The following is a 14,263-nucleotide window of genomic DNA, read 5'->3' as shown; positions in this document are numbered from 1 at the left end:
CTCTGTGATTAGGAAGGGTATTCTCCATTATAGATGAGTCTGTTGGAAAATTACTGCCTACACAAAAACAGCCTCAGTGCCTGGGGCACTGCAAGAGCAGTATAAAAGTGAACCCAAAGCCTTGTTCTCTCATCCACTTCTCTTGCCTTGCTCTCCTTGGGAACCAGGTGAGTCTGCAGGTGGGGACCTCCCTGGGCTTGGTCGCTTGTGATGGCAATTTTGGGCTGATGGGAAGGAGAGGCCAATGGGTATCCCTACAGAAACTCCAGCTCTCCACCTTGGCATCCTTGTGGTGGGGTGACAAGCTGCTCCTCACCTGTATCCCCTGCTCTTCTTCCCCCTGCCCTCTCTCCCAGGTGCAGCTCCAGCCACAAGACATGTCCTGCTACAACCCGTGCCTGCCCTGCCAGCCCTGCGGCCCAACCCCGCTGGCCAACAGCTGCAATGAGCCCTGTGTCCAGCAGTGCCAGGACTCCAATGTTTACATCCAGCCCTCCCCCGTGGTGGTGACCCTGCCCGGCCCCATCCTCACTTCCTTCCCGCAGAACACCGCCGTGGGATCCTCCACCTCCGCTGCCGTTGGCAGCATCCTCAGCTCTCAGGGAGTGCCCATCAACTCCGGGGGCTTTGGTCTCTCTGGCTTGGGCAGCGGCATCTGCAGCACGAGGAGGTGTTTCCCCTGCTAAAGCTGATGGTGATGGCCCTGGGGAAGGCCCCCAGGGGCACACAAGATGGGACTGGACTGGGGACGGAGCATCGGGTTGTTGGTTTCAGAGGGTTTGAGCAACCCCAGCAGCCCTTTGCAAAAGAATGGGGCCAGCCTGGGCTCTCAGAAAGCATGGCCCATGCCAACTTTCCCCTCTTCCAGTGTCTCCCATTCTTTTTGCATCCTTGTTCTCCTATGCTCCCCTGGGCTGTGAGCCCCACAACGCCAACCTAGGGAGGACCTGCTGGCCCTTCTCCCTCTGTGCGGCAGGCAGATGGACACCTGGCTGGATCCAGAGCCACAGGTAGCGGACTCTCATGTCCTCTGGTGCTCCTTGCACCAGGATCTCCACTCAGAGCAACCTCATTTCCATCTTTTGACTCTATTAAAGTTCTTCTGCATCCCAGCTCAAGCCTCTGTGTCATCCTTTTCATGCAGACATGATCCAAGATGCCTGAGAAGTGTTCCTCACGATGATTCTGGGAAGGGGTTCTTGGGAGTTGTTGGACAGTGGTTGTTAACACAATGATGGTTCAATGAACAACTGTGGCCAGTCTTTTTAATGGAGCCGTTCTTCAGAGGCTGGTGAGGCATCACAGAATCACAGAATGTCAGGGGTTGGAAGGGACCTGGAAAGCTCATCCAGTGCAATCCCCCCATGGAGCAGGAACACCCAGATGAGGTTACACAGGAAGGTGTCCAGGCGGGTTGGAATGTCTGCAGAGAAGGAGACTCCACAACCTCCCTGGGCAGCCTGGGCCAGGCTCCGTCACCCTCACTGTGAAGAAGTTTCTTCTCAAATTTAAATGGAACTTCCTGTGTTCTGGTTTATATCCATTGCCCCTTGTCCTGTCCCTGGTTGTCACTAGAAGAGCCTGGCTCCATCCTCCTGACACTCCCCCTTTCCATCTTGATCCCCATGAATGAGTCCCCCCTCAGTGTCCTCTTGTCCAGCTCCAGAGCCCCAGCTCCCTCAGCCTTTCCTCACACGGGAGATGCTCCACTCCCTGCAGCATCTTGGTGGCTGCGCTGGACTCTCTGCAGCAGTTCCCTGTCCTGCTGGAACTGAGGAGCCACAACTGGACACAAGATTCCAGGTGTGGTCTCCCCAGGGCAGAGCAGAGGGGCAGGAGAACCTCTCTGACCTACTGACCACCCTGCCCAGGTCCCATTGGCTTCCTGGCCACAAGGGCCCAGTGCTGGCTCATGGTCACCCTGCTGTCCCTCAGGGCCCCCAAGTCCCTTTCCCTTACACTGCTCTCTAGCAGGTTGTTCCCCAACTTATATTGGAACCTGGGGTTGTTCCTACCCAGATGCAACACTCTACACTTGCCTTTGTTCTATTTCATTAAATTTTCCCTGCCCAACTCTCCAGCCTGTCCAGGTCTTTGGCTGGCAACACAGCCAGCACAAGGTCTCCAAATGAGCCCTGCTAATTCCTGTCCCAGCATCCTTTTGCCCGTGAGATAAAACTTTCCCACTTATCACTTTCTGGACTGGTGTCTTATAAAATCAGCTGTTATCAAAGAATCCAAAACTGTGCCTGTAGGATCAGTCCTGTAGCTAATAATTTATGGACTGAATTTTTCTATTCCATCCCACATCGTCACCTGAAAATTGAAGGAGGGAAGAGATAAATCACTTGTGCCCCAGACTCTTTCACCAACTGTCCCAAGGCCTTGAAGTCTTTCTTCATTCCCCTCAGACTACGGGATGCAGCTTCCTTCCCATCTGTCTGAAAGATCAGCAGTGGGTAGTAGTCTGTCAAGTGCACCAGGTTCAGGAATGCCCTGGTGATATCCCTGATCCAGGCTTCAGGTAGACCGCACACTTCCCTATGATGGAGGTCAACTCTGCATATGGGACCCTCTGTTCCTCTCAGAAGGGAATTGCCTACTACAATTACCCTTCTTTCTTTATTATCGGAGGCAGTCTTGAGGTGTGGAGTCAACTGCCTCTTCCTATGTGACCTCACAGGCGGGCCTTGCACCGAATCCTCACCTACCTCTTCTGCAAGATCCAGGGCCTCATACCTATTATGGAGGGGCACCTGGGGAAGCAAAGCAGGTAGGGGGGGGGGTTGGCCATGATGCCGAACTGGAACTTGCTTCAAACCCTTCTCATCTTCTTAGTCCCCTGACTCTGCCTGACAGCGATAGGGCAGGGGCTGTCTTGGGTCTCCCTGCTCTGCCCGACAGGGTGGGGGGTCCATCACCTTTTGGAGGGCATCTCCCTAGGACCTTCCTGACTGGCACACCAGGGAGTTACTCCACCAGTTGATCTCCTTTTCACACTCCCTGATGCTCCTCAGTCTCTCGACCTCCTCCTTAAGTTTCACCACCATGCTGAGCACATCCTCCACCTGCTCACACCTCACACAGGTGGATGCCAGCCTCCCTCCCCTGGCAGCAGTAGGCTCTAGCACTCCCTGCAGCCAGAGACCTGAACAGCCACAGTTTGGGAAAGGCCTTCCATCTGGGTTGCCACAGTCTTTTTGCGACAAGCTCTCTGTCTGGAGGAGACCATAGTCAGATGCAGTCTGGGACACGGGCAATAGGTGAGATAGTCTAACAAGCAAGGAGTGACAACCTCTACACCTTGCTGCACAGCCTACCACACCTGCTGCTGCAGCACAGTATGGGTGGTACCCACCCATGTCACAAGCTAGTTGCCCCTCCCAGCACCTGGTGGGTCGTGACGTGTTGCTGCCCTCTCTGAGACTTTTTCAAGGCAAGGGCTGGGGGTGTGATCACCCACGCCACATCAGCTGCTCTCTCAAGGGCTGCCGGGGGCTTCCAGGTTACAAAATCAAAACCCAAAATCTCCCCTGTACCATGCGATCTGCTGGTCTGCAGCTCCGGCTGAGCTGGCTCCCATCACCTGACCTCAGGGACTGATCTGCTGGTGAGAGATGGTGGGCGATTGTGTTTGCATCACTTGTTATTTCTGTTTTTTTTTTTTCCTTTTTTGGCCTTCCCCTGTTAGAGTGTCTTAATCTTGGCCCAAGGATATTTTGCTCTCTTCCTCTTCTAAGTCTCCCCCATACCATTGGGACATTGGATCAAGAGAACAGCTGGTAGGTGCTTAGTTCTGACCAGGTTCCATACACCACACAGACCAACAGGCTGATGCCAAAAATCAGAAATTAGTAATTAAGAATAAGGTTCATAAATGTTAGGCACTTAAAAAGAATAAAGTTCACAGATGTTACCTGTTAGGCACTTATTAGGTGTTAGGGTACAAGAATGGTATTAGTTAAGGTAAGCAAGAGAAGGCTAGGAGACCATGGGCTTGCTCTTAGAAGATAAGGAGATGAGACCAGAGCAAGAAAGGGTTCAGACTGTCTTTGCAGTTATAAGGTGAAAAACAAAGGAACCATGCTCACCCAAGACTTCGGTTCAACTGGGGGCAGCATGAAAAAGGCTACTTTCTTCCTCCCAAGACCCTCAGAAACCCCGACTCATTGAAGTATGCTTGCGCAGGGGACATTTACATATGCTAAGTGGTTCCAAGAAATGGAATACATATGTAAAACTTTTTCTGGTAATGTAATGAATATGTATGATCTGTGTGGATATAACCTTTGTCTGGAACTATTTTGGAACCCTCGCTAGGTGAAGGTATCCCCACGAGTGCCTGGCACTGATAAATAATGCTGCTTCTTAAGTATTAAGCTCTGGGTTTAGAAGTTTCTTCATTTTGCTGATTTTACAGTATCAAGGCAGTGCATGTCAACATCATCTTGCGCCTTCCTGTTCTGTGCCCAGAGCTTCCTGGGAATGTTTCTGGAGGGAGGGAGCAGGGAGAGGCACTGGCAGGAGAAGAGGCAGTGGGTGCAGGCTGAGTGTCTCCAAGGGCTGTTCAGAATGTCTCTAAAGCAGCGTGGTGAGCAGCAGCAAAGGCTGCAGAGAGGCTTGCAGATGAGGAAAGGGAGCTGCTCAACTGCTGTAGGACACAGCTGGGCAAGATGATGCATAAGCCAGCCCTGTTTCCCCATGAACCCCTCATGCCTTGAGAAGCAGCAGCCCAACAGCAGGGCCAGGGAAAGGTGCTTTTGCAGTAATGCCAGCAGAACAGGTGCAACTCCAGCACAGTTCCTGGGCACCAAGCAGACTCATCAGCATCCTGGCCATGGTGACCAGGACCTCAGGTAGGAGATACAGGGTAGTGATTGTCCCACTCTTCTCAGCACCTGGAAGCACCTATAACACTGCTGTAATGCAAGAAAGACGTGATGCAAAAAACACCTTGGTCAAGCGGAGTTTGTTCAGCAGAAGGTGTTCCAGGATGGTGAGGATCTGGAGCACTTGTGTGGGGAGCAGTGACGGGGGGCACGGGGCTTGCTGAAGACAATATTTGTTGTGAGAATGAAGAGCAGCTTTGGAGTAGCAGTGATGAGGTCCCACAGAAGACAGATCCAGGCTCAACACTGTCTGTGTGTGTCTGGAGGACTAGAGACAATGGGCTCACGTTCAGACATGAGAGGTTTGTACCTGGTAGGAAGAAAATGGTTTTCAGAAGAGGTGGGTCAGGCAGTGAAAGAGGTTTCCCGGGGACATTGTCCAGTCACCCTCCTTGGACACGGTCACCGTTTACTGCAGGGCCACATTAGACTGTGGCAGATGGTCTCTGTTAACACCTCCTGCCCACCTCATTAAAGCAAGGTAATAGGAAGAAAATGGAGAGAAATTTGCAACAGCAGGGCCAGGGAAAGGTTCTTTTGCAGTAATGCCAGAAAAATGGGTGCGATTGCAGCACTGTTTTTGGGGACCAAGGACATTCACCAGCATCCTGGCCAAGGTGACCAGGACTTCAGATGAGAGATATAGGGTAGTGACTAACCCACTCTCTTCAGCACTCACCTGAAAGCACCTACAACACTGCTGTAATGCAAGAAACACCTGGGCCAAGTGGACTGTGTTCAGCAGAAGTTATTCCAGGATGGTGAGTCACTGGAGCACTTGTGTGGGGAGCAGTGGCTGAGGGCACAGGGCTTGCTGAGCATGAAGACAATATATGGTGTGAGAACGAAGAGCAGCCTTGGAGTTGCAATGGTGAGGTCCCACAGAAGACAGATCGAGACTCAACCGTGTGGCAGTGCATGGTTGGATGACTAGAGACAATGGGCTCACGTTCAAACATGAGAGGTTTGTACCTGGTAGTGTCGCTGTTGACACGGACAAACGACACAGACGAAGTTCTTCTTATGTACAAACAGCAGTCTTTTTTATTACAGCAGACATTTTCTTATATATTCCTTATCAGCATGTGTCTTCTTACTATTAGTTACAGGCTGCAATAAAAATATATCATTGGTTAATTTTACTGTCATCAAAGCTATTCCTTATCTTGCCACTCCCCTATTCTGCAGTCAGTTAGTTCCTTCAAGTTGTTTACTTCCCTGGATGTTCTTTGCTTCCTTTGTTCTCAAGGCTACACCTTAATATCTTCAAGGTCAATTTCTATCTCCATACCCTCAGTCAGGGGATCTATGGACCCACCGTAGTCCCCCAGATGGTAGGAAGAAAATGGTTTTCAGCTCAAGGAGGGTCAAGCAGTGAAAGAGGTTTCCTGGAGACATTGTCCAGTCACCCTCCTTGGACACTCATGGCTGACTGAGTGTACAGCAAGGCCTTGGGCCCAATGACCTCTGGAGGTCCCCTTCAACATGCATATGCTCTGATCCTATGGTCCAGGACAGCCTTTTTGTGTCTTCTTGGCCCACTGGATACAGGTCCAGCAATGAGGAGAAGGAGCTCAGGTTCCCAGGCAAGACAGGCAGTGTGCAGGAGCTGTCCTGAATGTTCTGAGTAAGGTAAGAAAAGATTGCAGAATGCATCTCTGCACCAACTAGAAGATCGTACGATCTGTGCACCCCAGGTCTTGGGACAAGTTTTCCCAAAGATGCTGTGGCAGAATTTTCCCTTCCTGTTCTCCAGCTTTTCTTTTCCACCTGGTCTTTCCCTCACCCCAAAATTCTACGTCTCAAGGCTGCGGTTAGGACAGGTTCTCCTGGGCTTTCCTGGGACAGTATTGCCTCTGCCTTGTCAATACCAGATTAATTCCTCCTTCTCCTGACTACTTGCTTCACAATGTTGAGCTTCCCAAGGTAAATAAAAGGCCTATTCAACAAAGTGATGGTAGTGACTGAACTGCCTTGTGTTGTTCTACCCCAGTATACCCCACATGGGCAGAGATGTTTAGAAACCAGAGGCTACACCCAAGTCATGGCTAAGTATAGTCAATACCAAAGTAGTTGGCAATCACTGCACAACCTTCCACAACAATCCCATCCCAGAACCAGGCCTGAGCAACATCTCTCTCCCTGGACATCTTAGGAGAGCATCAGCAGGGGAAAGGACAAGACAAAGGCATGGTCTGGGATGCAGAAGAACTTTAATGAGTCAAAAAGAAAACAAGGTGGCTCTGAGGGGAAGCTCCAGTACTCAGAGCACCAGAGGCAGGCAGGAGTTTGTGACCCGTGGCTGTGGTGCAGATCCAGCCAGGTGTCCACCTGCCTGTCCCACAGAGGAAGCAGGGCCAGCAGGTTCTCCCTAGGCTGGTTTTATGGGGCTCACAGCCCAGGAGAGCACAAGAGAACAAGGACATAAAAAGGAAGAGGAGACACTGGAAGAGGGATAAGGCAGCATGGGCCGTGCTTTCTGAGAGCCCAGGCTGGCCCCGTCCTTTTGCAAGGGCTGCTGGGGTTGCTCAGCCCATCTCAAAGGAACAACCTGATGCTTTGTCTCCAGTCCAGCCCTATCTTTTGGGTCCCTGGTTTCCTTCCCCAGGGCCATCAGCAGCAGCTTTAGCAGGGGAAACACCTCCTGGTGCCGCAGATGCCGCTGCCCAAGCCAGAGAGACCAAAGCCCCCGGAGTTGATGGGCACTCCCTGAGAGCTGAGGATGCTGCCAACGGCAGCGGAGGTGGAGGATCCCACGGCGGTGTTCTGCGGGAAGGAAGTGAGGATGGGGCCGGGCAGGGTCACCACTACAGGGGAGGGCTGGATGTAAACATTGGAGTCCTGGCACTGCCTGACACAGGGCTCATTGCAGCTGTTGGCCAGCGGGGTTGGGCCACAGGGCTGGCAGGGCAGGCACGAGTTGTAGCAGGACATGTCTTGTGGCTGGAGCTGCACCTGGGAGAGAGGACAGGGGGAGTCAGAGCATGAGGGATGGCATAGTATCAGCCTTTCTCCCAACCATGAGAGAGCCAAGGAGCAAACTGGAGATGAGAGTTGGAGGCTGTGTAGGTGACCCACAGGCTTTTCCCTCAAGCAACCCCTGCCAAGATTGACCAGGGAGATCCCCACGTAGCCCATAGCTCAGGAGACAATTCAGCCACACTCCAGACTCTCTCCTTGTCACAGGTTGTGCCCCCTGTCCGCTCCCATGGTGAACAGCCTCAACGCCTTGCATGGGACAAAGGGACAAAGAAACCCCAGAGGAGGAGGAGGAAGAGGAGGAGAATGGTTGTCCGACTCACCTCAGTTCCAAGAAGAGGGAGGCGAGAGCAGTGGATGCGAGAGTGAGGTGCAGGACCCACTTTTATACTGCTTCTGCACCGCCCCAGGCCCACAGTCACTGCACGCGGGCAGTAATTTTCCAACAGACTCACTTCCAAAGAAAAATATCTTAATTAATGACATAGGTTGTGTTTTTGTTTCTGTCAACGCTCCCATTTCAATTCCGCATTTGTGCCATGCCCTCCAGGCCATAGCCGCTCATTTCAAGTGCCATATGAGAAGTGCGAGGATTTCCTGTGTGAGAAAACATCAGTATCTGCCAAAAATATGCTCTATGTAGAGCCCCATGGAGCAGGATTTTCCTCACAAATGAGGGACGTTTAGGGGCTCAGGACAATGTCTTATTCCTCCCATTCTCCTCACACCACAATGCACTTTGGCTGCACACTTTGGACCTGACCAGCTAGAGACACAATGATCTGGGCACATTTCCAAACACTGGCCATCCTGTGAGCCCCTTGAGCTGTGGAAGTGCTGGTAAGAAGGTCAAACTGAAGCCGAAGGCCATTATGGCTTCCAGGAGCTGTGTACTCGGGTCCAGTCCAATGGTCAGAGCTGGTTTTCCTGGGTCTGGGATGGAGCTGCCCTGGCCTCAGGGGAATTATCCCTGTGTGGGACACAGACCTGCAGACAGCGTGCACTCCTGGCTTGGACTCACACCAGAAGCCTGACACACGGCCAATCCAAAACTAGAGTGTGACTCAGCATGGGTAGGGAGAGTCTATCGCAGGCAGCTTGCCTGCTGAAGGCACTCCCTTGGCCTGCTGGGATGCGTGCCAGCTGACTCCATGTCTGCAGGGCAGGGAAGCACATCGCCTCTTTGAAGTTGTCTCAGAGTTAGTTTTCTACCCAGGTCCCTTCGCATCCCGTTCAGTCCCTGAGCATCCCCAGCACATGGCACTGCAGGGTCCTGACAGCCCTCACTCACTGGGTAGTTTGCGGAGGTTTCTTTGCCTCTCCAATGGTACTGGTTGGTGGTCCAGCAAGGGGAGGGCTTTGGGGCAGTGGAGGGGAGGCCTGCTGAAGCCCTAATGCCAGGAGATGTTTTTCCTGGAGATATACGGAATTGACAATTAACTAAGGAACATGTAAAGAACTGACACTTGAGAACTAACCCTACCCCACGTCACTAAAGACACTTAGAGAGCTAACCCTTTAACCCACATCACTATTTCCCAGCCTTGCTTAGCTCTGTCTAACTTATTGTAGGAAAAATAGGACTTCTCTGACGCATTGCAAAAATGATAATCCTTGGGTGCATCCTTGATGCATCCTTGAGTGAACTAGATAACAGATACTTGGGCAAGGACAGGAGCTACACCAGTTTTAACCATCTCAGCAGTCTGAGTCCCAACCAACTCATCACACCAGACCAAAGGTGACCGTGTACACAGAAGAGGACCCGGGTTCACGATCACTGTGCAGCTGCAACCAGGAGGAGCCGGAGGTGGAAACTCTGGAAATTGTTTCCTGAACTCATTGTAATAAGAACCGCCTTCTTGGGGACAGATTCTGAATATGTACAGTTGTTCCTAAAACTTTCATGAATATGTAACACTTCACTGCATTTAACCAAGTTCACAGCTACTGTAATTTTACACACGTGTAAGATGAAATGATTCCCCGTTTGTCCGGATTCGTAAACAAATACATACCTTCCTTATACCTCAAGGCTTAAGGTCATTCTGCGCCTCACTGGGACCCAGGGATGAGTCCCAGGTGGAGTGCAGATTTCTGCAATGCTTTTGTTCCATCTTTTTACTGACAATTCAGGAGAGCTCCTCAGCACCGCCCAGTCTGTTTGGCCAGGATGATGAAGTTTGTGTGTCTGTTCTCTTCCACCCTTCAAGTCTCTCCCTGATGCTGACCCCTGGCCCTTTGGGCACAGCTGCCCAAAGGAGTTCTGTTTTCTGAGACCACCCATGCATTTCTTGAACAATCCCCTTATTTAGCATGAAGGACAAGCAGAGGGAGGAGATGAGCCGCCCACTCTTCTCTTGGATGTGAATGGACTGAAGCATAAAACTCCTAACTCGAGACACCTTTGTGCAGTGTGCTGTGTGGCAGTAATGAAATTTCATCCCACTCACCACCAAGACAGATACAGAGACTGTCACACTGACAAGTGAAGAAGTCTTCCCTTCCTTCTGATATTCAAATCTCTTCCTCTTCCTCTTCCCTCTTCCCTTTTCCCTCTTTCTCTTTCTCTCTCTCTCTCTCTCTCTCTATCTCTCTTTCCTTCTATCTTTATTCTGGACACTCAAAGGTATCATTGTTTTGACTTTTACTGTTGAATTCTTGTGAAGTTTTATAATATAGTTACAAACATCTGCGAAGCCACTATTTGCTCTAATTCCACTCAGGCATCTCGAGCCAGCACATGAAAGAAGCCTGCATGGCAGAGCAGGCATGTCAGAAATGAGGAAATGAAATGACAGCATTGATGGGCAGCAAAATAGAAACTTTACATATGATGCTCTGCTTTGGAAGTGAGTCTGCTGGGAAATTACTGCCCGTGTGCAGTGACTGATCCTGGGGCAGTGCAGGAGCAGTATAAAAGCGGGTCCTTCTTCTGACTCTCTCATCCACTCCTCTTGCCTCCGTCTCCTTGAGATCAAGGTGAGTATGAAGCCCTATCTCCAACTCGTTCTCCTCCTCCTCCTTTAAGATTTCTCATTGCATTCCTGCCCTTTAGTCCCATGCACGGTCTGGAGGATGTTTGTAGTGTGAGAGGGAATTGGTCAGCAAGTGTGACATGGTGGTGTATTGTTTGAGGTGTCTTCTTGAGCTGTGGACAAGGTGGGATCCCCTTGGGCTTCATCGCTCATGGCGGGGCTGCCTGACGGGAAGGAGAAGTGTGTGTGCCCCCTACACATTGTCCAGCCCTTGTCTGCAGGCCATACCTTGTCTTGCTCATGCTGGGGTGAAAAGCTGCTCCTCACTCATCTCCCCTGTTCTTCTTCCCCCTGTCCTCTCTCCCAGGTGCAGCTCCAGCCACAAGACATGTCCTGCTACAACCCGTGCCTGCCCTGCCAGCCCTGCGGCCCAACCCCGCTGGCCAACAGCTGCAATGAGCCCTGTGTCAGGCAGTGCCAGGACTCCAATGTTTACATCCAGCCCTCCCCCGTGGTGGTGACCCTGCCCGGCCCCATCCTCACTTCCTTCCCGCAGAACACCGTCGTGGGATCCTCCACCTCTGCTGCCGTTGGCAGCATCCTCAGCTCTCAGGGAGTGCCCATCAACTCCGGGAGCTTTGGTCTCTCTGGCTTGGGCAGCGGCATCTGCGGCACGAGGAGTTGTTTCCCCTGCTAAAGCTGCTGGTGGTGGCCCTGGGGAAGGCCCCCAGGGACACACAGGATGGGACTGGTCTTGGAAGGGAGAATTGGGTTGTTGGTTTTAGAGGGGTTGAGCAAACCTGATATCTCTTGCCAATAGACGTGGCCAACATTTGTTCTCAGAAAGCACGGCCCATGCCGCCTTTCCCCTCTTCCAGTGTCTCCTGTTCCTCTCGTGTCCTTGTTCTCTTGTGCTCCCCTTGGCTGTGAGTTCCTCAAAGTCTGCCTAGGGAGGACCTGTTGGCCCTGCTCCCTCTGTGGTACAGTCAGACGGAGACCTGGTTCAATGTCTTCCACAGCCGTGAGTTACAGACTCCTGTCTGCCCCTGGTGCTTCCTGCTCCAGGATCTCCACTCTGATCCACCTCTTTGCCACTTTTGCCTCATTAAAGTTCTCCTGCACCTGAGCTCATGTCTCTGTGTCATCTTTTCCTCTGCAGATGCTTTCCCAAGGTGTCCAGGGAAGGAACGGTCTTCAAGAATTATGCTGGGAGAGCTGTTTTTAGTGTGGTTGTGTGGTGGCTTTTGGCACAATTGTGTTTATTCTGACTGGGATGGAATTCTCTTTCCCTACAGCAGTGTTCATAGTGCTGTGCTTTGCAGTTGTAGCTGGAATGGTTCTGATGACAGCACATCTGTGTTTTGGCTTTTGTTGAGCAGTGCTTGCACAGCAGCAAGGTTGTGTCTCCAGCCACACTCCCAAAGGTCAATAGGCTGGTGCTAGGCAAGAGCCTGGGAGGGGACATAGGCAGGACATCTGCAGGACAGCTGACTCAGAAAGGGTCACCAAAGGGACATTTGATACCATATGACGCTTTGCTCGGCAAGAACTTTAAAAGAAATAAGGAGGAATTGGAGGGGTGATTCAATATTTGTCCATTCATTTTTCAAAGTAACCACTACATGTACTCTGGCCTTGCTTTGCAGGAATTGGCTGAAAATCATCTCCTGATAGAAAACAGGGAATAACTCTTTCTAACTATGCTTTGCTTGTCTACGTGGCCTCTGCATTTCTTCCTCACACTGCTTGTATCTCAGCCTACAACTCTGTAATGTCTGTAATTCTCCATATCTTTCCCAAGGAGGTGGAAGCTATTGAGCATCTTGGTGGACATCTGGTGACCAGACAAGGTCACCTCACCCCAGTCTTTTTGGTGCTTCCTGTGGGGTTTGAGACAGCAGCAGTTTTGATTTGAGCAGGTTTTAGCTGTAGCAGTTCCGAATTTACAGGCCACTGTACAGCAAAGGTAGTTTGCTCACTGAACTGTTTCTCTCTTGATTTTGCTGATGTTGGGAACATGTTAATAGAACCAAATGCTCTGGGCTTTGTCCTGGCATTGGGGCCCTTACCGTGCTGGGGTAGCTGTCTAGTGGAGAGGAAGAGGAAATTCATCTCCCTCTTCCCAGAGAAACGGATGTGGGGATGTTTTCTTGTGTATACCCCCGGGGTTCTTGCTCATTCTTAAGTGAGGTGTTTACTGCTATTATTTAAAACCGTTGATTTAATGTGAGATTTGTGGACTCTGGTGTAAAGCTGGACATAACTCCAAGTTCTTCTGTATCCCAGTTCAAGGCTCTGTTTCATCCTTTTCCTTTCAGACACTGTCCCAAGATACCCATTGAGAGAATGTTCCTCACGGTGATTCTGGGCAGCAATTCTTGGGGATGGGTGGGCGGTAAAGATTTTTCAGTGAACGACTGTGGCCAATCTTTTCAAAGTACTTGTTCTTTAGAAGGTGCTCAGGCATCGATCTGGTGCTGCGAAGTGGTGGGTGATTGCTTTTGCATCACTTGTTATTTCATTTTTTTTTCTCACTTCCCCTCTAGAAGTGTCCTTATCTTGACCCAAAGGTATTTTGCTCTCCTTTTCTTCCAAATCTTCCCCCATACTATTGGGACAGTGGATGAAGAGAACAGTTGGTAGGTGATTAATGCTGACTGAGTTCTACACACCACAGAGACCCACATGCAGTGCATGTCATCCTCATCTTGCTCCTTCCTGTTCTGTGCCCAGAGCTATCTGGGAATGTTTCTAGAGGGAGGGTGCAGGGAGAGGCACTGGCAGGAGAAGAGGCAGCGGGTGCAGGCTGAGTGTCTCCAAGGGCTGTCCAGAATGTCACCAAAGCCACATGGTGAGCAGCAGTAAAGGCTGCAGAGTGGCTTGTAGATGAGGAAAGGGAGCTACTCAACTGCTGTAGGACACAGCTGGGCAAGGTGAGTCATGTCGAGATAGAGCCAGGCCTGTTTCCCCATGAACCCCTCATGCCCTGAGAGGCAGCAGCCCAACAGCAGGGCCAGGGAGAGGTGCTTTTGCAGTAACGCTAGCAATATAGGTGCAACTCCAGCACCGTTCCTGGTTACCAAGCACACTCATGAGCATCCTGGCCATGGTGACCAGGACCTCAGATAGGAGATACAGGGTAGTGAGTGTCCCACTCTTCTCAGCACCTGGAAGCACCTATAACACTGCTGTAATGTAAGAAAGACGTGATGCAAGAAACACCTTGGTCAAGTGGAGTTTGTTCAGCAGATGGTGTTCCAGGATGGTGAGGATCTGGAGCACTCATATGGGGAGCAATGATGGGGGGCTAAGGGCTTGCTGAAGATAATATTTGTTGCGAGAATGAAGAGCAGGTTTGGAGTAGCAGTGCTGAGGTCCCACAGAAGACAGATCCAGGCTCAACACTGGCTGTGTGTG

At 51.1% G+C, this 14,263-nt stretch overlaps 1 protein-coding gene across 1 annotated transcript; it reads left to right on the top strand.

The window, feature by feature from the left end:
* Positions 1 to 11,234: 11,234 nt before the first annotated feature.
* On the top strand, positions 11,235 to 11,543 carry LOC308049809 (feather keratin Cos2-3-like; the record flags this gene model as incomplete). The annotated part of the gene is made up of 1 exon (XM_080359680.1): positions 11,235 to 11,543. One exon carries the CDS (start codon positions 11,235 to 11,237, stop codon positions 11,541 to 11,543), a length of 309 nt encoding a protein of 102 aa, XP_080215806.1.
* Between the last annotated feature and the right edge of the window lie 2,720 nt (positions 11,544 to 14,263).

The sequence above is a fragment of the Nesoenas mayeri genome, assembly GCF_963082525.1.
Source record: "Nesoenas mayeri genome assembly, chromosome: 26".
Taxonomy (NCBI): domain Eukaryota; kingdom Metazoa; phylum Chordata; class Aves; order Columbiformes; family Columbidae; genus Nesoenas; species Nesoenas mayeri.
Note: the sequence above shows the minus strand (reverse complement) of the source record. Positions and strands in the feature narration are given on the sequence as shown.